Below are 26,282 nucleotides of genomic sequence, written 5' to 3' on the forward strand. Positions count from 1 at the left end.
GAAGCATAATTGATTGGTACAAAATAGACAGGGGGAAGTTAAGAATAATATAGGAAAGGGTGAAGCCAAAGAACTTATATGCATGACCCATGTACCTGAACTAAGGGGCATGGGATTGTTGGAGGGAATGGGGGTACTAGGCAGAGGGGAGTAAAGGGAAATGAAATTGGGACAACTGTAACGACATAATCAATAAAATATACTTAAAAATAAAGATAAAAAAGAATCAATACATCTTATCTCTATCAGTGTTATTTATAAATAAAACCATAGATATACATTCCCAATAACACAGCTTACCCAAAAACATATCTTGACTCAGACAAATGATTTTTGGGAGAATAATTATCTAAAGCAGGGGTTCTTGGTCATTTCTGTGCTGTGTATTGCTTTGGTAGTCTGCTAAAACTTATGAATTTGCTTCTCAGAATAATACATTTAAATGCATAAATCATAATATGTAAGATTACAAAGAAAGAAAATTTTATTGAAATGCTGTTACCAAACATTTTAAGTTTACTAATGTAGTAAATATAAGACAATACATTTACAATATAGACGAATTAAAGTTAATCTAAAGAAAAAAAAAGACATAGCACAGTGAAAACTGTTGCTTGTCCAAACTAAGAACATTGAACTGTGAAGTGATCTTCAAGAAGGCACCATATATTTCATGATGGACATCAAACTGAATTTTATTTTATTATATTTAAAAGAGCTGAAAATCCTGATTAACAACTATATACTGCTGCAAATATAATTAATGCTTCTAGGGTTCACTAGATAAGGTAGAGGGTAGGCTTCTCTAAGATACCAGAATTCCCCAAGGCTTTTAAAATCAAAACCTACTGTGGTAAGTTTTTTTCCAAAGTTAGTGAGTTCATCTTTGGCTTAAGATAACATATGCAATACAATGTATATCAGAAAGAAAAAGGACTGTGAATCCATGGTTCAAATTCAATGTTCTTGTATTGACATTGGTATTTTACCTAGTCCTGAACACTTCCAATAATAAGTTCTCCATGCAAAAATTGTTCTTAAAAATTATAATAGGCAAAAAAATTAATTTAAATACCAAAATACTTTTTGTTGTAAAATTTTTTCAGCTCTTCTATATGCTTGAAAATTCTCATAATAAAATGTGTAAACATATGAAAAAATGCCCAAGTAAAAATAAAAAAGAAAATCACAAAATAGAAAAAATTCAATACTTTAATGTGGCTCCCCAGATAGACACTAGTGCCTTAAGTACCAGAAATGATACATGGTCAGCTTGTATTGTTTCAATTTCAGTTATGAGTGAAGTTATGTAAATAACAAGGTCTTCTAAGTTACTTCTCAAACTTTACTGTGCATATAAATCATCTGAGGGTCTTGTTAAAATGCAGGTTCTGATTGATTAGCTCAGGAGTGGAGTCTGAGATTATGCATTTCTAACACATTCCCAGTCAATGCTGTTGCTGCCAGTCCACAGACCACACTTGGAGTAGCAAAGCTCTTTTTATTGTATTATTTGTTAGGATTTAATAAAGCCTTGAAGCTTATAAATATATACCAATAACTACCTATTAACAAAAATATCTTTACTTATTGCTTTGAACCTCCTAAGAGTAAAACCTCAATGTTATGCTGACTACACCTAGATTTCTGAGTTTTGCCTGAAAGGGTTGCTATGACCTCTAGAAAGTTAGCTCAAAGTATATACAATGAAAATAATTTCTGAGTAGTAATAGCAGGGGTATGTATATTTGGGTCATCTATCTTCTAGCTAATTAAGATTCAATTATAATTAAATTGTGTAAATGTGTCACAAAATGTATTAACAATCTACTCATATCCATATGCTTCTGTATTTGTTCAGAGATATTTTAAAGCAAATCGGCACATTTGCTTCTATCTTGAGAAATTCAGTCTGGAGCACTTATTTGAAAATATGCAAATAACTAAAGGGTTCTTTGGTCCATTCCCTCAATAACTGATATACCAGACCTTCAGTGGAAGTAACATTCTCCCCTGTTTGAGGTAAATGATCTCTTGCAGGCACACCATTTGGATACCTGGAAGAGGTAATTTATCTCAAGTAGGCAAACACTTTAATGAAAGCAAGAAGGTTGCCACCTGTCCAGTATTTATAGAGGCAACATGGATACTGGGGTCCTTGCCCACTGTCTATAAATATATCATTAAAGTTTAGGAAGATAGCAGGAGCAACCACCTTTAAGCACGTTCTGAGCAGTGAACTTAAGCTAACATATTGAACTTCTGGTTTAATGAAAAAGTCTCAAGGAAAATACCAGTATTACCCAGTATTACTTTAATGTGTGAGACATCAGTACACACACAAAAAGAGATAAAACAACAAACTTTTATTGGACACTTATACATACAAGAGACTTGGCTAAGCAGGTAACATTTTGTAGGGGACCGCTCCTTGTGGTTTCTAGAATTGTAGCCCAAGCCATGAGCCAGCAGCCCTCACCCTCCACCCCAGGGAGGCCTTTAAGTCTCAACAGAAAACCAGAAGGCTAAGAGGCAGACAGGACCAAAGGCCACTCCAAGGGTTCCCATGGGAATTCAATTTAAAGAATGTATATTATCCTGGCTGCTGTGGCTCAGTGGATTGAGTGTTGGCCTGCGAGCCAAGTTTCGCTGGTTCAACTCCCAGTCAGGGCACATGACTAGGTTGCACGTCAGGTTCCCTTTGGGGACGTGAGTGAGAGACAACCACACAGTGATGTTTCTCTCCCTCTCTTTCTCCTTTCCCCTCCCTCTAAAAATAAATAAATAAACAAACAAATAATTTTTTTTAAAAAAGAATGCATATTATGCTTTAGAGCTTTTTGCTCTGCTTTTCTTATCTCTTAGTTAACTATAAACAATCTGTAGCTAAAAATGTATGAAGCCTTGCACCTAATACCAGTGTGCATCAAGCAATGTAACCCATATTCAAATCTAGAGTCAAAATTCTTATTTCACACTCTAGAAGATATCCAACATGTTTAATTTCCTCTCCTAAATAATTTTAAAATGCTTTCTTCCAGATAGTTAATAGTGTGTAATTCGTAACTCTAAAATATAAGCACCTAATTTTTTAAAAGAGTAATATACTGACTTTTCACCTTAGAACAAAGATAATACAAGGAGCAATATAGTTACTACTTAAAACATTAAAAACAATTACTTGGTATTGGCATACATGTACAGTTTTCCTAGGTCTAAAAAGGAAAAAAAAAAAAGCCAATGATGTCATCAATATGTAGTTCTGACACGTAAAATTGTTTAAATTTTCAGGAGTTTCTTTAAGAAGAAAAAGACAAAGAAAAGAAAAAACATAGTTCTAAGAAATACCCTTTTTCATTTCAGAATTTTCAAATTATTTCCTAAAAAGACTTGCCCAAGATTTTGCCATTTCAATTCCCACTTCATTGAAAGAATTAAGATACTGCATATAACATTAGATAATTCAAGAGACACGAATTGATTACAAATCAAAGCTGAACTGACATTCTGGATGTCTGTGGTATGATGAAAACACCCTGTTGTGAATTGGTCAAATAAATTTTGGAATGAGTAACTAATAAATATTACCCAGACATTAAAAATCATTCTCTAGAAGAATATGAATAGGAATGGAGAAAATCCTCAAAAAATGTGACTTCTTTTAAACTAAAGCTATGATAGTACATTGTAAGCAAAGCACAGCATCACTTCTGTGATATTCATGCCAAAAATGCATAAGCTAAATCTCATGATGAGGAAACAAATCAAAATTGAGGGTTATTCTACAAATAAATGGCCTATAATCTTCAAGGTCATGATGGGCATGGAAAAAACGAGGAACTATTCCATGCCCAGGAAAACTAAAGAAACATGACTAAATGCAACACAATTCTAAACCAGATGCTTTTACTATAAAAGACACAGTTGAGACAACCAGGGAAAATAGAGTGGGGTCTGAATGGTAGTAATGTATCAGTGTTGGTTTCTTTTTTTTTTTTTTTTCCTAATTATTTATTTATTTGTTTGTTTTGTTTTTCTTTTTAGAGAGAGAGGAAAGGAGAGAGGGAGAGAAACATCACTGTGTGGTTGCCTCTCACTCGCGCCCCAAACTGGAAACCTGATGTGCAACCTAGTCATGTGCCCTGACTGGGAATCGAACCATCAACACTCGGCTCGCAGGCCAACGCTCAATCCACTAGTGTTGGTTTCTTAATGTAGATTATTGCACTCTGGTTATATACAAGAATGTCTTTTAAATGCGCACTGAAATATGAGGGAGTAATGGGGAATCATGTCAGCAATTTGCTTTCAAGTCATTTAGCAAAAAAATAAGAGTTCTCGGTAGTGTACTTTTCTATAAGATTATTTCAAAACAATTTTTAAATGGAAATATAAAACAGTATATAGTCTACAATATCAGAGAAGGAAAACTCTGACTCCAAAAAACCTCCGCTGCCTTGCGGCATACCTCTTCAGGGGAAAGGCTAAGGGAGTAAACCCCGACAGAAAATCCGGAGCCGAAGTCCCTAAGGCGGTTTGACGTTGTAGTCAACACCGGCAACTCCTGCGGCGCACCTGAAGCCAAGCTGTATTGACTCCGTCTTTCCCTTGGACCCTTCAGCTGCGAAGAGAGGGGGGGTCTGCTGCATGGGCAACAGCAGACCCTCCATATCACCCTGCCCAGGCTCTGTAGCTTCAGCTTCACTGGAGAGGACACTCCAGCGTCATCGCAAGATGTCGATTCAACATGGGAGGAGACAGATACCGTGTCACTCCCGAGTCGGACTGCACAGCCATTCTCGGCGGTGCAGATAGACTCTTAAGAAGCTACACCATCGTCTCTCGAGACGGACGGCTGCCGACGACGAGTCTACAATATCATTTATTACATTTGTCAGTCTGTTAGTGGACGGATTGGTGGGTGGCAAGATGGATGAGATGGAGGTAAGCAGGATGAGTAGATAGATAAAAGGATAAAATATATTGGAAGAAAATACACAAAAATATGAACAGCAACTATTCCTGTATGATGAGAAACTATTTTTGTTTTTGTTATTGTTCTCTTATTTTTTTTCAAGTTTTCTGAATTGACCAATTTTCTTTTATAACTGAGGCAATAGACATGGAGGTAATTTGTTTTTTAAAATCTGAATCCTCTCTATTGCAGACATTGTCGATTAGTTGATCCATCCCATCCACAAACTCTCCCTTCTCTTTTGCCAGCTTCTAGCCAGCCAGCAAGGGACAAACAAGCGATCCGAGTCAGGCCAATGAAGCAATAGCAGAAGTCTACTGGGGGGCTTTAAGAAAAGCTTTTGCCTTGCTGATATAAAGGGATATATTCAATAGCCATGGTCTCACATTTTTAACAGCTTTCTTGAAATATTATTCACACATAATACAATTCACCCATTTAAAATATATAAATCAATGGTTTTTAATATATTCACAGAATTGTGTAATCATCATCACAAATAATTTTATAACATTTTAGTCACCTCCCAAAAAGAAACACCATTTCCATTAGGAGTCATTTCCCATAACCCCCAACAACCTACAGCATTAGGCTAATCAACTTTCTGTCTCTAGATTTGCCTTATCAGGCATTTCAAATACAGGCATCCCCTGGCGATACTGCTGATTAGGTTCCAGACCACCACAATAAAAGGTAAGTGACAATAAAGTGAGTCACACATATGTTTTTGTATTCTTGTTCTGGTGCATATGAAAGTTGAAAGTTATGTTTATACTATACCGTAGCTTATCAAATGTGCAACAGAATTATGTCCAGAAAAACAATGTACACGGCTTAATTTTAAAATACTTCATTGCTAACAATGCTAACCTCCTCTGAGCCTTCAGTGATTCATGATCTCTTTGCTGGTGACGGGTCTTGCCTCCATGCCCATGGCTGCTGACTGATCAGGGTGGTGGTGGCTGAAGGTTCAGGTAGCTGTGGCAATTTTTTAAAATAAGGCAACAATGAAGTGTGCTACGTGGACTGCCTGTTCCTTTCACCAACAATTCCCCTGTAGCATGTGCTGCTGTTTGACAGCATTTTACCCCCAGGAGACCTTTCAAATTGGAGTCAACCCTCTCAAAACCTGCTTCTGCTTTATCATTAAATTTATGTAATATTGCAAGTCCTTTGTTGTTATCTCAACAGTCTTCACAGCATCTTCACCAGGAGTAGATCCATCTGAAGTAACCAGTTTCCTTCCTCCTTTATAAGAAGTAACTCCTCACTGTTGAAGTTTTATCGTGAGACAGCAGGAACTCAGCCACCTCTGCAGGCTCCACTTCTATTCTACTTCTCTGGGTGTTTCCACCTCATCTGCAGTTACTTCCTCCACTGAAGTCTTGAGCCCCTCAAAGTCACCCATGAGGGTTGGAATCAACATCTTCCAAACTGTCAATGCTGATATTTGACCTCTCCCCATGAATCACAAATAGTCTTAATGGCATCTAGAATGGTAAATGCTTTCCAGAAGGTTTTCAACTTACTTTGCCCAGATCCATCAGAGGAATCACTCACTATGGCATCTATAGATTACAAAATGTATTTCTTGAATTATAAGATTTTAAAGTCAAAATTACTACTTGAACCAAGGGCTGCAGAATGGATGTTGCTTTAGCAGAATGGATGTTGCTTTAGCAGGCATGAAAACAACATTAATTTCATTGTACATCTCCATCAGAGCTCTTGGGTGACCAGCTGCATTGTTAATAAGAAGTAATATTTTGAAAAAAAAAATTTTCTGAGCAGTAAGTCTCAACAGTGGGCTTAAAATATTCAATAAACCATGTTGTAAACAGATGTGCTGTCATCCAGGCTTTATTGTTCTATTTATAGAGCACAAGCAGAGTAGATTTAGCATAATTCTTAAGGGCTTTAGGATTATCAGAATGAAAATAAACATTGGCTTCAACTTAAAGTCACCAGCTGCATCAGCCCCTAACAAGAGACTCAGCCTGTCATTTGAAGCTTTAAGGTCAGGCCCTGACTTCTCTCTAGCCATGAAAGTCCTAGATGGCATCTTCTTGAATATAAGGCTGTCCCATCTACATTGAAAAGCTGTTGTATAGTGTAGCCACATTCATTAATGACCTTAGCTACACCTTCTGCACAACTGGCTGTGGCTTCCACATCAGCACCTGCTGCTTCACCTTGCACTTTTATGTTATGGAGACAACTTCTTTCCTTAAACTTCACAGACCAGCCTCTGCTAGCTTCAAACATCCCTTCTGCAGCTTCCTCCCCTCTCTCAGCTTCCACAGAATTGAAGAGAGGTGGGCCTTGCTCTGGATTAAAGGAATGTTGGGGCTGGTTTGATTTTCCAGCCAGACCACTAGAACTTTCCTTATCAGCAATAGGGCTGGGTTCACTTTCTTATCATTCATGTGTTCACTGAAGTAGTACTTCTAATTTCCTTCAGAAACGTCTCCTTTGCATTTACAACTTGGTTATTTGAAGCAAAAAGCCTAGCTGTCAGCCTGTCTCGGCATTCCTTCCTCACTAAGCTTAATCATTTCTAGCTTTCGATTTAAAGTGAGAGGTGTACGAGTCTTCCTTCCACTTGAACGCTTAGAGACCATTCATTATAGGATGGTTAACGGGCCTGATTTCAAAATTGTTGTATCTCAGGGAACAGTGAGGCTCGAGGAGAAGGAGAGAGACAGGGAACAGCTGGTCAGTGGAGCAGTCGGAACACTCACAACATTTCTTATCGACTGAGTTCGCCATCTTACATGGGTGCAGTTTGGGGGGCCTCAAAACAATCATAATTGTTACATCAAAAATCACTGATCACAAACTACCATATCAAATACAATAATGATGAAAAAGTTTGAAATACTGCGAGAATTACCAAAATGTAGCACAGACACAAAGCAAGCAAATGTTGTTGTAAAATGCAGGGTTGCCAGAAACCTTCAATTTGTAAAAAACTCAGTAAATGCAAAACACAGTAAAGTATAATAAAGTGAGGTATGCCTGTAAATGTGATCTGTTGTGATTAGCTTCTTTCACTTAGCATAATAATTTCAAGGATCATCCATGTTTAGCATGTATCAGTACTTCACTACTTTTTATGGCCCAACAGTATTTCCTAATTTGGGTATTTATCCATTCCTTACTTGATAGACATTTGGGTTTATTTCCACGTTTTGGCTACTATGCATAATGCTGCAATGAACATTCATGCACAAGTTTTTGTACAGATATATGTTTTCATTTTTCTTGGATATATATCTAGGACTAGAATTGCTGGCTCATATGATAACTCTGTTTAACACTTTGAGGAATTGCCAGACTCTTTTCCAAAGCTGCTGTATCATTTTTCATTCCCACCAGCAATGTATGAATACCTTCACATTATGTCCTTCCTCTTTCCTTCCTGTCAAAACATAACCCTGATGCCTCAAAGTAGAGTAGCCAGCTTAAAGCTAGAAGGCATAAACATGAAGATGCTAAGGATGGCAATGCAGAAAGATGGTCTGGATTTTGGCCTATGTCTAAGCTTTCTGTACTTGGGAGGAAAAAACTCTGTATGATTAAGCTACTTTAAGTGGGGTCTTCTATTAGTTATAAACAAAGTAAACCTCTGATGCCTCCAAACATAATAGCCTCACTATACTCAGGTGAGGAAATTTCTCCTTGATCTTTATACGCTAATTTATAATAAAACTATTTTTTAAAGTTAGAGCTGCATGAGATATGTAAATTGCCTTGAAATTTTAAGATAAACTAATGTACTTTCATTTGATCCACTCACAATTTTTATGAATGTTCTTTGTTATTCAGTTAATGCAATAAATCTTATTAATAATCAATTATTTTAACTAAAAAGTAAGCAAACTAATAAACAAAGACTACTTTAAGCACTTTACAAATTAAGTCATTTAATTCTCTAAATAACTCTGTAAGAGTTTAAATAACTTTCCATGTCACACAGCTAGTGTCAGAACCAGTACTCAAAGTCAGGCAGAATCTCTGGTTAACTCTACACTATCTTGTCTCCATTGTAGAGAACTCTGGCAATTTCAGAATATAAAATTAATAATTAGTTGTCTAAAAATGTGTACACATAGATGTGTGCATGTCTACCATTAAGGTTATATACACTACTTTCATGCTGAGATGGGTGCTAGGGAACAATTTTTTGTAGCACCCACTCGATGCCAGGTACTGTACAAAATTTTAGCAAGTTTTATCTCATTAAATCCTCAAAACAACCAGGAAGATGATACTATCTCCATTTATAGGTAAAGAACGTGAAGCCCAGTAAAGTTAAATGACTTGCCCAATTTCACACCACCAGCAGAGCTGGATATAAAATCAAATCTGCCTTGTTCAAAGCTAATGCTCTTTCTGCTATACAATAATGCTTACCTATTTAGGTGATTCATACATCTAAATTATATACTCATCATGACTATATAAACTGTAATGGTTTTATATTTATTACCCTCATTATTATCTGTTGATAACCTCTGGTATACTTTAACTGTGGTAAGACATTTTCCCATCTTCCCTGAAAAAATACCTGACATTTCTACTACTAGAAAACACTTAAAAATGAAAATGTCACCTGGAAAGGATAATATATTAATCCCTCATCATGTTTTGAAAGAATAAGCCCAGATAATTAAGTCATCTCTACAGAGGGTCCTTACTGATCACTGTGAACTAGTCCAATAATAGTCAATTTTTTTCCTGTCCAGACCATGTTTCTTCCAATATGCTTCAGGACTTTGATACATCAATTATTCTCCCACTCTAAGCAGCAATTACTTTCACTTCCTTATGTAGTGTTCATTAGCCAACAAACATTTAAAGCCTTCCCTAAAAGTAAGTGTCCCTGAACTTGCTATTTCCTCAAGTTATTAGAGGCACAACCAGGTCCTAACATCAACAGCAGCTCCCTTCCTGCAGATTGGCAGGCACTTAAAGACTCACTCTTTGTCTATCTTCTACTTGAGAAGTCTTACATACATATATTTTTATCAGGGTGTCAATAACATTGTGTCAACATTTTAATTTTAAAATGTTATAAGGGGCCACTTTTGGAACATATGCTCAGGGTTGGGAATCACTGCCTGCTTTTATAAAACCTCTACGATCTGATCCCATGCCAACGATTCAACAAGTCCCCAATATGCTTATTAGAAAATACATTTTAGTAATCATCATGGATAAGCCAGGGCTGTTAGGCACGGATTTCCATTCTCATCTCTTTAATGGCCCTTCTCCCCAGTCCGTCTCATTCCCACTTCCGCATCTCTGCTTATACTATGTGCTTCTTTTAAAGTCCATCTCTCCTCTCTAACTATCATTCCAGACCCAATTAAATTACTAGATCTGCCTAAAGCCTCCCCAATACTCAATACTGCACTTTCTAGGGATATTTACATTTAAAGTCTGTACTGCCCCATCCAGCCCTTCATTACATTTTGCCTAACACTCTTCATGAATTGTCATCCTTGTTCTACAATCACTGAGGGCCAGATCGAGTCCCATATATTTATTTTATCTCCTAAAGTATATACAGCACAGTAATAAGAAAAAATATATTAAATAAAGTAATGATATATTTGGAAACAAGAGTAAAGCTTAAAAAAACCAATCTACTTTTATGTGTCCACATACCCACAAAGAATATGACTAACACAAATCATCTGTTTATTAAAATAAATCCAAAAACTTTTATTAAGTTGTCTCAAGAATATTACAGTTCTGCTTTGAAGCAATGATACCAACCTTCTTAAAATATATTTATTTAGACTTTTATTTAAGACTCCAAACCCAACACGTTGAGGTTTTGCCAATACATTAAATAATGCATATTGCTTACCAACATCAATTACTACAATCTAAAAGTAACCTCTGAATCATAAATTTCCTTCTACAAAAGCCTAGGTTTAGGTTTATATATTTGAAATCACAATAAATGATCTGTATTTACATAACAGAGTTGTCTAAAAAATAAAATTACATCCCAAATTATTATTTCATTAAGCAGGCAAGTATGAACAAGTTCATTATAATATCTGCACTATTAAGATGTCTGAAATGACATTAATTAGTCCAATGACATAGCTTAACGAATAGGTGACTGTATGTTACTCTTCTAGATAGAGAAATTAATTTTCATTGAACTTTTCACACAAACATGCGATCTCAGTCCTGAAAAATAAATTTGAATTTTAGACCTTTGGCAATTATAAATTACAGGTGGTTCCGCACATGGTAGAAAAGAAACAGACTATTCAAATTAACTCCATTTAAAATTAATTTGAAAAAAGAAAAACATCACCAAATGAGAGAGAAAAATTTTCTGCTGGTTCAGTTATTACTCAAACTTCTAAAATTTACAGGCAGAAAGAGAAATGAAGAAAGACTAAAACATTTGAAACACCATTACCAGTATTATTTACAAAAACAACAACAACTAATGATGAGCAGAAAAATCATATCACAAAGAAAAAAACACAAGGTGGCTACAGTCACCTAAAAATGTCATTTAATTTTTGCATAAATAAAGACAAAATTGCTCATCAAAATTTACACTAATTTTCTACATCATTAAATATAGATTTAACAATCTCCCTTACCTGAATAAAAGAAAGATGAGAACAAATATATTTTCTTCCTAGATTGTTTATTAGAATCTGTACCATAAAGCATTTCTAAATATTTGCTTTTAACTGTACTTTGAGAGGACATAAAAGAGGAAATCATACCTGTTTTACTAATGACTTCCTGTAACTCAGCCATTGCAGTGATTATTGCAGCAAGAAGGTCAGAACTGGTGAGCCAGCTGAGCACTTGCAGACAACGTAACTGTTCTTTTTGATGTTCTGCAAAAATAGAAAAAACCCATTATGCAATGTTACAAAAATTTATTAAAATCCATGTTAAAAATTCATAGCAATGTTACCTATTTAAGAAATAGATCAAAACTTGTAGACAGAACTTTGCCTAGTGTAGAAAAGTCTAACAAAAAATGTTAAATTTGATTGACTTTATTTATTTATATATGACTGTTAACTGACATCAAAAAAAAAAAGAGAAGGAAATTTTCTTTAGTTCTAGCTATATTACTTATATTATTTGCTTTTCAAAACTTGAAATCATTGTTTTCTCAGAATAGTCAAATATTCAAAAAATGTTAGCTGGAAAATTTACTTTTGTCTCATTTTCACTGAGTTCTTCATCAGACATTTAACTCTGACCATTTTATACTGATTCATAGAAAGTGAAAATAAATTATACTGCTAATTAATTTTAAATAGGGCATAGTCTCTGGATAGACTTAACTGGAAAACTGCTGTATAAACTCTTCACTGTGAAAAGAGCATTCAAATCTGATAACTCTAGACAAAGTTGAAATTATACATATTTGCTACTTGCTTTATAATTTAATGTTTATAACAAAAAATCAAAACCTAGTTTATACATAAATATAGACGACAACATATTAAATAATTTAAAGTTTTTCCATAATGGTGAAACATTCACATTGTATATCACTTACATTTAACTTAGATCTTAAGAAGCATAAATTAGCTTACTTGGAAATTTATGCTTGTCTTTGGGCTCTCCTGTACACACTAACATGCCTATGCCTTCCTTGAAACTTTCCATCCAGGTAAAAAGAGAGGCACATGACTGGCCCAAAACCTTGAGTCTGTGTGCTGCCAAGATCGCAATAACACCTTTCCGGAATACACGGATCAATCCTTTGAATGGTTTTTTCTTCATCTTGGCTCCCTCTTGCTTCTTTTCCTCTACAGTTGACAAAGCCTGGGCTAGAGTTCTGACTTCTAATTTGAACAACTCAAAGGTGTTGGCCTGCTGCTGGAGAAAGTCTCTCTGTGTAGATAAGGCACACGATCGGCTGTAGAGAGGATATAAGGCACCAGCCATCAAGGCACAGGCTGCCAGCAAGGATGTCTGTTCCTTCTGAGTCTGTGATAACACATTTTTGATGCGTGAATTTTCAAGAACCAACTGTCCATTTGACTTCTCAATGTGGTTCAATTTTTCTATATTATTTTCAGCAATTTCTTGAAATTTCTATAAGAAGAGAAGTCATGATATGAAATAAGCAGGTGTTTTATTAATTCCTCTTCATAGGAAGAAAAACTTTTGCTGACAACTACTTCTTCAAAAGACCCATATTCTAAAACTCCAACAAATACATATTATGGCTGAACAACTGCGAGCCAAGCAGCTTAGATCTGAGTGTGCACAGTAATTTTTAAATCCCCTTACATAGTAGCTTTATATAAAGTAGAACACATAAATTTAAAAGTAATTCATAAATTTCCTGTACACTCGTGAATACACATACATAGAAAAAGAAAAATTTTCCAATTCCATTTCTCATAATTTCTCTTCTTCCATTCTTCACTAACTTTTATTTCCTGCTTCTAAACAGAAATTACACCACCAATAGAGGCTTTCCTATATAAAAGACCTTGCTTTTGCTAAAAAGAAGCAAAGGGTTAAATCAATGATATGACAAATAACACCTGACTGTCTACCATTTACCAGATGACAAGGAACTGACTCTCCAAATATTCTCAGATTTTAGTTTCTTTCTTACCTTCCCAAGACGGAAGGCTGCAAAAAGTACAGCTCTAGTGGTGGGAGGAAATACTAACTGTAAGCTGGGCCTTAGCAATAATCTGATTCTTTTTTCCTAATCAAGGCACTTACACCCTAAAATTTAACTTGAAACACAAAGAAATTTTAACTGCAGACACCATGTTTTAATCACTAGAAAATAAACTAGCTCTCTATGAAATCTAGTGACCAATCATTAAGAAATTGCTGATGTAGAATAAATTTTAGAACATAACAGATCCCAATTTCCTTTACAGATTCATTTATCATTCAAAAAACACTTATTGATTACTCACTAAATTCCATGTGCCAGGAAAATAGACAAGTAAATCAATTATTGTGGTATAATGCTTAGACAGAGCTATGTCAGATTGCCAGAGGTACACAAAAGGGAGTTTACACAAAATGTTAACAGACTTTTGAAGGGTTATGGTAAAGGGCAAGTAGGAACCATAGCTACGCTGCAATAATTTAACCTAATCCATATAATTAATGGTGCTTTAACAGCTTCCTTTGGATCTTCCATTAGCCAGGTGAGTTGCCATGACTTGACAATGGACCTCTTTCTATTTAAAAGCAGGCCAAGGGGGTTCAATTTGAATAAGGGGGTCAAATCAGAGACAGAAGAATCAAGCTCTGAGTGTGTATGATAAAGTGAAGTACTATCTTCATTATATGTATTAGGAAAATATTTCTCTTTGTATTATTGGTTCAGACTGCACTCTGTCTAAAATTTGATAGTGATCTCCAGGAGACGTTTATAGTGAGTGTGTGCCTGATTCAAGTGCTACCCATGAACAACTAAAAGATTCAAAGCCATTTCTAAAACTTACATTGGCAGGAAGACCTCAAAGTGATAAGACTTGGGTAAAATTATACAAACCCTTGACTACTCTGCAAGATTTGGTATCAAAGCCTTTCATGGACAATGTTGGTAGGCAGCAGTCAAAAGGATTCAAACTTGTTAAATACACTGCTGAGGAAAGTTATTCGTGAGGCTGAAGGAGAGGTCCCCAAAGGTGCATAGTGACTGCAAGTACACTCAGAGGTGCAGTCCTGAGTGCGAAAGAGCGAAGGAAGGATACAAGAGGCCACTCTCTGAAGGATTCAACTTCTTCGATTCTTTCTCTTGGGCAGAAAAAAATTGTATTTTAGCCATTGTTTTAAATGTTTCTATACTGTAATTCCCTTGATTTACTCTCGCTCTTCACAAAAGTCTGATCTGGACATGACTGGGAGGAACAAAGGAATTGTGGCTTGCTCTAACCACATCTGCACTGATGACCGTGCTGTTGTGGCAGTATCTGATCACTGGAATTGTGCCCCTAAGCTCCAAAGACTGGTAAAGGAAGGCGTGTCCCAGGGGAGCAGCTGAAAAAAGCAAGAAACTCTGAGACATAGTAGTCAGGTGAACTGCTTGGAAGTTGATGTGAGACGCCCTTTTAAGAGAGGCAACGTTTAAGAAAAGGGAAAACTGACGCTTAAATCTTAACTAGGGAACACAGGAACACTAGCATGTAAAAAAGAGCCAGGAAACAGGATAATGTGTAGGTAGAGCAAATAACTCAGTATGGGTAAAGAAAAGAGAAAGAGGAAAATTTAAGAAGTAGGTTGATAACAGATGATTAAGCTAAGGAAATTAAACTTTATCCAAAAAGCTATGAGAAGCCATAACCCCTGGAACAGCCTCTACACTTCAGTGAACGGATGGGAGAATCAGGAACGCGACCGCCGAGGGAGACTGCCGGAGCTGCAGGGAGTGGGGATGTAATGAGGAGAGCAAGTGGAAATTACAAAGGTTAATTTCATACTCACTCCAAAATCAATTCCATCAGTTCAGTTAGAGGAAAAAAGGAAAATTATAGAAAGTACAAGGTAAAAGAGGCACACTAGTCATAGCTATATAATAAAAATAAAACTGAACCTAATTTGGTTCCAGGTGGCTGCCTATTTATGTATTTACAAGTCTCAAAGTTTCAGCAGCTTTTTCAACAAAAAGTACTTTGTTGAATAAAAAAATGGTAAAAAAGATATATTTGTTCATGATATTTTAAATATGTCAAAAGATTTCAGATTGGTCAAAATCAAATAGATTGTTGAAGGATAGCCCATTGTGGAAAAGACTGATTAATTTAGTGCAGGATAATAGATCACAAACTCCTCTACCATGTACTTCCAATTCCACAAACCATCAGGTTAAAGCTAAAAGTACTTTAAAGAGGCAGCCAGAAACTGACATTCTTAGGATGAGGATGAGAGGGTTAATTAAAACATGGCTAGAGACCTGGCCAGGTGGCTCTATTGGTTGGAGCAGCATTCTCCCATATAACAAAACGGTTGCAGGTTCGATCACCATTTAGGGCACATACAGGAGGCAACCAATCAATATCTCTCTCTCTCTCTCTGTGTCTCTCTCTCTCTCTCTCTCTCTCTCTCCCTCCCTCTCTCAAATCAGTACAAATATCTTTGGGTGAGGATAAAAATCGATAGAAATAAATAAAAATCTGAAGTACCAAAAATACCCCACTTTTCTCTATATGGAGAAAAACAGAAACATGCTAGAATTTTTTTTTAATAAAACTAAGATTCCTGGCTTACACAGCCAGTTTTCATTTTAGGTTACCCTGTAGAAGTAGTGGCAATGTAATAAAGCAATTTTTGAAGATCTTTATGTCATTTTATGGCCCCCAAATTTCTATCATTTTTAGTAACTATATCTTTAAAAGTGCTGATTAATATTAACTACTACCACTATGGATGATTTCATGAAACTCATATAATTTCTATTGTAAGAAAGAGATGCCATTAACAATTGCTAAAAGAATAAAAATAAAGAATACATGTAAAGTCTATTTACCAATAAAAATAAACAGTCTCTAAAGACCATTTAATTGTTTTATAATTATTTGTTGTCTTAAATCATTCTTGGTTTAAGTAGTTATAATCAAGATACCAAGTATCAATGGTTATTTTAAAAAATCAAACAGGCCAATATCAATTAGACAACTGGGATTAGCAAAGTGGGATATTTGAATTAAAGATTTAAAAATAATGAAATTAACCAAGGAGGTAAAAGACCTATACATGGAAAACTACAGAACACTGAAGAAAGAAATTAAGAAAGATATAAATAAATAGAAGCATATACCATGTTCATGGTAGGAAGACTCAACATCATTAAAATGTCCATACTATCCAAAGCAATTTAGATTCAATGCAATCCCTATTAAAATACCAATGACATATTTTACAGACCTAGAACAAATATTTCAAAAATTTATATGGAACCCAAAAAAAACCCCAAATAGCCACAGCAATCTTGAGGAAGAAGAGCACAGTAGGAGGAATTGCAATACATGATATCAAACTATATTACAAAGCCACTGTAATCAAAACAATCTGGTACTGGCATAAGAACAGACATATAGATCAGTGGAACAGAACAGAGTGCCCAGAAATAAACCCAGGTCCCTATGGTCAATTAATATTTGACAAAGGGGACAGGAGCATCAAATGGAATGAAAATAGCCTCTTCAACAAATGGTGCTGGGAGAACTGGACAGGTACATGCAAAATAATGAAACTAGACCACCAACTTACATCACACACCAGAATAAACTCAAAATGGATCAAACACTTAAATGTAAACCATGACACCATTAAAGTCCTAGAGGAAAACATAGGCAGGAAAATTTCAGATATCCCACATAGCAATATTTTCACTGATATATCTCCTAAGGCAAGGGAAATAAAGGAAAGAATAAACAAATGGGACTACATCAAACTAAAGAGTTTCTGCTCAGCAAAAGAAAACATCAGGAAGATGAAAAGGGAACCAACCATATAGGAAAACACATTTGCCAAAGAAACCTCAGATAAGGGATTCATCTCCAAAATATAAAAAGAACTTATATGATTCAACACCAAGAAGACAGTGAATCCAATTTAAAAATGGGCAAAGGACCTGAACAGACACCTTTCCAAAGAGGATATGCAGAGGGTCCATAGGCATATGAAAGAATGCTCAACATCACTAGCCATCAGAGAGATGCAAATTAAAACCACAATGAGATACCCCCTCACACCAGTCAGAATGGCCATCATCAACAAATAAACAACAAGTGCTGGTGAGGATGTGAAGAAATGGGAGCCCTAGTGCACTGTTGGTGGGAATGCAGACCGGTGCAGCCACTATGGAAAATAGTATGGAATTTCCTCAAACAACTAAAAATGGAACTGCCTTTTGATCCAGCGATTCCACTGCTAGGATTATACCCAAAGAATCCTGAAACCCCAATTCAAAAGAACCCTACGCACCCCTATGTTCATAGCAGCACTATTCACAATGGCCAAGTGCTGGAAACAACCTAAGTGCCCATCTGTAGATGAGTGGATCAAAACAACTGTGGTATATTTACACAATGGAATACTATGCAGCAGAAAGAAAGAAGGAACTCCTACTACTTGTGACAACATGGATGGAACTAGAGAGAATTATGCTTAGCAACATAAGCCAGGCAACAAAAGAAAAATACGATATGCTATCACCTAATACAGAAAACTGATGAACAACAGAAACAAACAAGCAAAATTGGACCAGAGGCATGTAAACAACGAGCAGACTAACAGTGATGGGGGGGGGGGGGCGAGGGGGGTAAGGAGTAACTAGTATAAATGACCAATCGACATGGACATAAGGGTAGGGATTGACTGTGGGAGAAGGGAGGGGCAGGATGGGGGGAGCAATGAGGGAAAAATGGGACAATTGTAATAGAAAAACAATAAACAAATTAAAATTTAAAAAATAATGAAATTAAACTTTTAAATTTTTAAAGTTCTTATTGACAAATGCTATGACAGTTTTGTTCAATTCTGCATCCCTGGGATCTCCCCAGAACCACAGATCTGACTCTCCAGTAGCCCTCTCCAGCTAGAAAACTCACAGCCACCTCAGGCTCAAGTATCCACCCCAGTACTGTAGATTCGCCCTCTAAAAGTGTTCATAATAGCCCTCTTTATATCAGTAAATGGCACCAACATCCACTGGATTATTCCAGTCAAAAACATTACAATCAGTCTTAATTCCTCCTTCTTTCACCCTATCCTCTGCATTCCCACGTCAAAGCCATAAGCAAGCACAGCATTCATCCTGACCCAACTCCCCTGCAACCACCCTAGTTCCAGCTATCCCCCCACTAGCTGTTCATGCCCATTTCAGTGCTACATCAGACTCTGTCAGTCCAATCTTGTTACTTTGTCTTTACTGAACCAAGGTTCCCCACTCAGGTTCCAGCATCACCACATGCCTTCTCCTGTAAAGGCTTCACCTTCTCGCACGATCCTCAGCTTAAAAAGGAGAGAAGAATCTGCTCTTTTATTTTCCAGACATGAACTTCACACCACTTTTCAAAAGTCAACCACATTCTGTAGCACCTCTGGATCATTTTCCTTTCCACTCCCCCAATGTAATTCAAATTCTTACAGAATTCAGAACCCATTTCAGGGTCTACCTATTCCATGACACCTTTTACTATTAGTCTCACTGGAAACTTAAACCATTCAAGCATGTAATTCCTACTGCTACTTACTTATATCATGTGTGTGTATCTACTCTCCCTTAAATACAATAGAGAGCTAGTTCCTAGAGGCCAGGAATTATATACTACAGTGCTCTATACCCTATATATTTAATAAATATTGAACAAATTAATCCTTTATAAAATGTTCCTTGGTGCTTAGCAAGTATTTTGCCCATAAAAGACACTGAATAAATGCCCAATGAATAAAAATTTTTACAAACATTAAGAAGAAGGAAAATAGAATTTAAAAAGATACAGTTTCTGAATATAATTTGGAACTTAACAAAATGTCAGAATTCTGTTTTAAATTAATTCTGATAGTCCACAGGGACCTTCAGAGGTACTGCATTATTTACTGTGAATTTTTCTTGAAGAACAAAGCTTGTTTGATGGTAGGATAGAAACAGCTATAAGAGCAAGTTTTCTTTAAAAAAAAAAATCCTGTGTTCTTTACCCAAAGAGATTAAAGGCCAATATTTTTAAAGCAAACATAAGGAACATCGCCTTCAAATGGGACAAAGGCATTCTTAGTACTGAAATTTTCCTTAGTGGATTTAATTTCAAAAATAATATTCCAAAATTCCCTCCAACAGCCCCCCAAAAGTCACATCTTGCAATTTTTTTTTAAAAAAACTGAAAATAGAGAATAGATACCCTTTACACATATTTCCCTGTCATATTAAAAATACTATATAATTTCACTAGTTTTCCTTTACTCTCTGACAAATTCAAAGTGTACCCGAAATGCAGGGAGAGGAGAGCTTCTTTCCATAATGAATCACACACTTACTTCCTGAAATATACAAGTTTTAAGGGATGCCTTATTGGCTTACAGTACTCCATGAACTTTGAGACTTTGAGCCAGAAATTAGACCCTTCTCTAGGGAGTAAAATTCTTTATCGCTTTTGCTTGTTGAGTTTCTGTTCTTTATGTTGGCAAAGAGACAACTTGCAAACTGGACATTCAGTGACACATAGACATGAAAGAACCACATTTAAAATGTCTTATTTTTATAAGTTATATATCTTGTCTTTCTATACAATGAAAATATTTTAAAATAATAAACGTAAATTCATTTGCTTTTGCTATGATGTAAATGTTTCTCTGTTAAAAACAAAGCATGTTTTGTAAAGAAACTGGAACCCTCAGACGTTGCTGGTGGGAATGTAAAATGGTGTCAGCAGCTTTTGAACAGTTTGGCAGTTCCTCAAAAAGTTCATTATAGACTTACCATATGACCTACCAATTCTATAATCATAGAATATACATATATATATATATACACACACTAACCCCATAATGATTAACTTGAAAATACTATCTTCATTTTGTAAATACAGCATGTCAAAAATAATATGTACTCCTAAATGTTATGTGCCTGTGTTTATTCTTTTGTTTCTAAGGCAAAACAAATTATAAAATGCCTTTTGTAAAGCCAAGCCCTCAAAAGAACAGAGTTCTCATTATCATTAGACTGAGAATAAATGTGTCAATACAGGCAACATGCTGGATTTGCTGATTGCTAAAAGAGATGCTAAAAGAGACTCCCTCAGACTATTGCAAATGAGCATCACCTCTAAATTCTGAGCTGCCTCGTGTCGCCCTTTCTTATAGGTTTTCAGATGCTAGGTTGGCTCCGGTCTCCTTCTGAAGCCTCCAAACTTCAACCACCTCCTCTTCTAAGTTTATAGCGTTATCCTAGCAATTAAGTACATACAACCTTATGATAAACCTCATATCACTTAATGTTTCATATTTATTTAATAACTCCACAACTAAATTTGATACTTTTTGAGGAGAAAACTAAGTATTATACTACTTTGTACCACAGCATGAAACACAGTGTCCTATATTCTGGTATATGATATGTAGAGAATTTATTTATTTTTTTAATATGCTTTATTGATTATGTTCTTACAGTTGTCCCAATTTGTAGAGTATTTATTAGTATTAACTACATTATGTAAAAGTCAGTTTCATATTCTTTTTTTTTTTTGGAAGAGCCAGGTGAGACTAGTTTGATATTCTTACCTATAGTAGTATTTTGCAATAGAGTGTACTAAAAATTCAATATCTCAGAAAAAAAGAAGCCTGAGAGAAGTGAGAGATAAAGAAACTACCAAGTATGAATGCCTGACATTGTGGCACTGGTTAGCTTTTTCATACATTATCATTTTTAATTATTAATTACTCAGGAATCACTCAGATGTGTAAGTTCAAGAAATATGAAACTGAGTTGTCACTATATCTATTTTCAGATATTACTTTATATAGAAAAATAGCATATATTTTTAAAAATGTATTATATAATGCAAAGAAGGGCTGAAAGCTAAGGATGAAGATAATGTAATAAAGAGCACATTACATTCATTTTGCAATTTCTAAATGCCAGCCAAGATGCTAAACATTTTACATCCGTTATCACCATTCTAATCTTGGCCCTAGAACTTCCTCACTGTTCAAACAAGTGGTATCAGTTCTCTGAACCTTAGTTTCCACATCTGTAAAATAGAAATGATGCTTAAATGACTTATTTCAAATGGTTGTTGTGCAGCTCCCCTATGAAGAGGCAATGCAAGGTACACAAAAGCACTGAAAAGAATCTATCGAACATTATGAAAATTGAACAAATAACATTATCAAAAATAATAATTTCTAAAGCAATTATTTGGAAAGTAGTCAGAGGACTTACTAACATTTCATTATAGGTGCCCACTCCAACCAACTCAGAGTCCACCAAAACATGGTGTGTACAGGGTTATGTCTAACTCCTTGTGAATTATTTCAGGAAGGTGCGTATTCCTACCATCTCCAACTATATAAATAAGTTGTACTTGATCCCTGAATAGTTTTGGAATTCAATTAAAAGTTTCAACATCTAATAGCAGTTTTATGACTACCTAGATGTCTTGCCAAAAGTATACTTAATACCATGATATAAGAGGAATAAAATGCAACATAGTATGATGCATCTGAATGTCCTGTTTTTGTTCTCCATTCTAAACTCACTTGATTTTACTAAAATGTCAAACCTAAAATGTTTACAATAAACATTACATCAAGGCTTAATTATACTTAACTGATAGTGAAAAATCTTTATTTCTAGAAGGAAGTTCCTGTTCCAGTAATTTCATCTTTTTCAGATAAAAAGAAATAAGCACATATATACTAAGACTGCAAATGCAAACCTAGTAAGTGGAATGCAATGTGGCACTGGGCCCAGATGCTTCAACAAGCATAGATGCTTGAGATATATTTACAGGATGGCTCCAAAAGTATTTAAATTCAAGAGGTACCCAACCATGCGGCTAGCATATTTTGCCTAATGCTACAAACATACGGTAATGCCAGAACCAAACTTTCTGTTCTACAAGTTTCATTTATCTGATAGAAATTCCGCTAATTGTTTTAAAGCTTACACATTCAAACATCTTGCAAATAACTTGACTACATTTTCTCAGATAAAAGCAATTCAAGTCCAAAAATTGTTTTTATTTAACTAGCTGTCCCTTACTAACCACTTCTTTACAATACCAAACACTAAACACAGGGCTCTGTACATAAGTCATTTGTGTTCCAGCAGGTGGTCTGTATTAACGGCTATGCTCATCTGACACCGAACATCCTCTACAACATGCAGTCCTGTGCAAAAACTGTGGATTTCCCCCCTCATGACCATATCAATGTAATTTTTAAAAATACATTAAGAACTATAAAATTAAAATATTGTTATTTGCATTATAGCTTTTGGGGGAAAAGAAGAAATATATGATTCATCATAACAAAATTTCCTACAAATTTATAATTTTGTAATATACATTACAATAGCTGTTTACCAAATATAAAATTCAACTTAATTGTTGCTGTGTATTCAATTATATTTTATGAAAATTCAAATACGTTCATAAATTATATAGGCCATATGCCAATATATAATATTAATGCACTTTTAAGAATAACGAAAATAATACTTTTAATTTGCGTAGCCATGGATCAAAGCCTAGGGTATTAAACATTCTTCAGAGAAAAGCTTTCAGTGAGAGCTTCTTTTAAGATATTAGCATTTGTGATGACTGACTCCCTGACCTCAGAAAGTGAACTGCTGTGCCCTCCTGAAGACTTAGAATAAAAGAAGTGAGTTCAAAACATTTATAAAAACTGAAGTTGGAAGACTCACATGACCTGATTTCAAGACTTACTGAAAAGCTGCAGTAATCAAATCAGTGTAGCATTGAAAAAAGAACAGACAAATAAACAAATGGAACAAATGAGAAAGTCCAGAAATAGACATGCACAAATATAGTACACTGATTTTTGACAAAGGTACAGATAAAGAAGGATAGTCATTTCAACAAATAGTACTGGAATAACTGGACATTCATGCTCAAAAAAAAAAAGACATCAACCCATATCTCACAGATTTATGAAAATTAATTCAAAATAGATCATAGACCAATATGTAAAAGCTAAAACTATGAAACATCTATTGTAGAAGACAAAAAGGAGGAAATTCTAGTGACTATATACTAAGCAGAATTCTTAGATAAAACACCAAAGATACACACATAAAAATACTGATAAGTTGGACTTTCTAAAAATTTAAAATATTTTCTATGCAAAAGCACTGTTAAAAGAATGTGAGAAATATTTGCAGATCATATATCTGACAAATTACTTGTATCCAGTATATGTAAACAACTCTCAAAATACAGCAATAAGGAAACGAGCGACCCAATTAAAACTGAGCAATATATATGAATAGATAATTCACCAAAGAAGATATACGGATAAAAGGTAAGCACCTGAAAAAATGTTCAACATTATGATGCATTAGGGAAAATGTAAATTAAAGCCAAATGACATACCACTACACACCTATTTAGTTAAAAATAAAAAAGAAAATGATGAGACCACATGCTGGCACAGATGCAGAGCAACTAGAACTCTCTTCTATTGCTAGTGAGAATGCAAACTGGTACAGCCGCTTTGGAAAGCAATTTAATAATTGTTTCTTATAAAGTTAAATACATACTTACCATATAATCCAAAAAGCAGATACCCAATTATCTATCCAAGAGAAATGAAACTTATAATCACAAAAATCTATAGATGTTTAAAGCATCCTGAGTCAAAGGGCTTGGAATTGGGAGTGGAGGTACTGAGCAAGAAGGAAAAAGGACTAATGGGCTTGGCCAACAGTGTGGTGATTGCAGGAGGGAGGTGGGTATAAAGGGATTAAGTGATAATGGAAAAAAATACAATAAAAATTTTTATTTCAAAAAATAAAATTAATTAATTAATTAAATTAAAATTTAAGACAACTTAAAGGCCCATCAGCAAGTATCTAGGTAAATAAACCATGGCACATCCATAAACTGGAGTATCACGCAGCAGTAAAAAGGAACAAACCACTGGTAAACACAACAACATTAATGAATCCCAAATATATTTTTCTAAGTGAAAAAAGGCAGACCCAAATGGCTACATGTAGTATGATTCCATTTATATACATTCTGGAAAAGAGAAAACTGTAGAAATGGACAACAAACCTGTAGTATCCATATACAGTCAATTGGGTTTTTTTTTTTTTCCCCACAAGGGAGGGGGGTTGTCTAATGAGGAAAGTAAAGTCTTAAACAAATGGTATGGGAACAGTAAATGGAGGGGAAATGAGGCTTAGGCCACTGCCTAACATCACACACAAAAATTAATTTGAGATGGATCACAGGCCTCAACATAAAAGCTAAGACTATAAAACTTCTAGGAGAAACAATAAATTACCTTCACAACCCTGGGATATACAAAGATTACTTAGCACATAAAAATAAATACTCAAAAGAGAAAAAGATTTCTAAGTTAGACTTCATGAATACTTTATAACTTATGATCAGAAAAAGAAACATTAAAAAATGAGGAGTGAACAATTAAAAGAAAATATATGTGATACATATATATGAAAAAGGATTTATATCTAGAATATATAAAGAACTTCTAAAATTCAATAGTAAAAACAGAAATAGCCCACATTTTTAAATGGGCAAGTACTTGAAGAGATATTTCATAAAATAAGATATATGAATGGCAATTTAAGTACATGAAAATGCAAAACATAATTAATCACCAAGAAAATGTGAATTAAAACCACAATAAAATATCATAAAACAACTAGAATGGCTAAAATTTAAAAGACTGACAATATCAAATGCAGAGGATGTAAAACAATGGAAACTCATATATTGACAGTGGAATGTAAAGCGAATCAATCATTTTGGAAAAAACTTTGACAGAAATTTGTAAATATACACCTACCCTATGACCTAGAAATTACATTTTTAACCACCAGAAATCAGAACATATGTTAACAAAATACTTGCACAATAACATTTGTAGCAATTTTGTTTACAACAGCCAAAAACTGAGAACAATCCAAATGTCCATCAATTCACAATCTATCAAATTGTAGTGTAATTATAAAATGTAGTAGTACTCAACCATAAAAAAGAATGCTCTATTGATACACCCAACAACATAGATGAGTATCAGAAACATTATTTTGAGTGAAATAAGCCAACCACCAAATACTAGCTACTGAATGACTCCTTTACAGGTGAAAGTAATCTACGAGGATGCCCATCAGAACAATAGTTGCCTATGGGGAGTGAAAATTGAATGGGAGTGGGCATGAGAACTTTCTGGGGTAACGAAAATGTTTTAAGTCTCAAGTGGGGTGATGGCTGCATGCATGTTTGCATTGATCAAAACATTCAATGTTACTTCTTAAAAAATAGTTTAGGTCTTTCATTTCAGTAGTAGAATATACAGGGCATATCACAAGGCACCCTTCATACAGTGAACAAATGGCTTCTTGAAGAGAGTGTATTAATTCATTCAAATTCATAGACAAAGGCCTAAGTTCACATAAGGCCCTTAGGTTTGGAAAAACAGAATGGTCTTATTTTAAGGGATCCAAAACTGTTTACTGGCAAACAAAAACATCTATATGGTTTCTTTTTTTTTTTTTTTTTTTTTTAGTTCTACTAGCCAATATCCACCCGAGTAGACCAAATAGATT

The 26,282-nt window shown here is 35.0% G+C and overlaps 1 protein-coding gene across 1 annotated transcript in view; it reads right to left on the reverse strand.

Annotated features, from left to right (window-relative positions):
* CCDC171 (coiled-coil domain containing 171) overlaps window positions 1-26,282 on the reverse strand; it is a 298,734-nt gene that overhangs the window by 159,426 nt on the left and 113,026 nt on the right. The window contains exons 17-18 of the mRNA XM_090274081.1: window positions 12,574-13,078; window positions 11,743-11,859 (exon numbers count right to left, since the gene is read on the reverse strand). Of these exons, the coding sequence (XP_090130207.1) occupies window positions 11,743-11,859; window positions 12,574-13,078 (622 nt within the window). The remainder of the gene's footprint in view (window positions 1-11,742; window positions 11,860-12,573; window positions 13,079-26,282) is intronic.

This window comes from Furipterus horrens, unplaced genomic scaffold (genome assembly GCF_987537825.1).
Source record: "Furipterus horrens unplaced genomic scaffold, mFurHor1.1.pri manual_scaffold_4, whole genome shotgun sequence".
NCBI lineage: Eukaryota > Metazoa > Chordata > Mammalia > Chiroptera > Furipteridae > Furipterus > Furipterus horrens.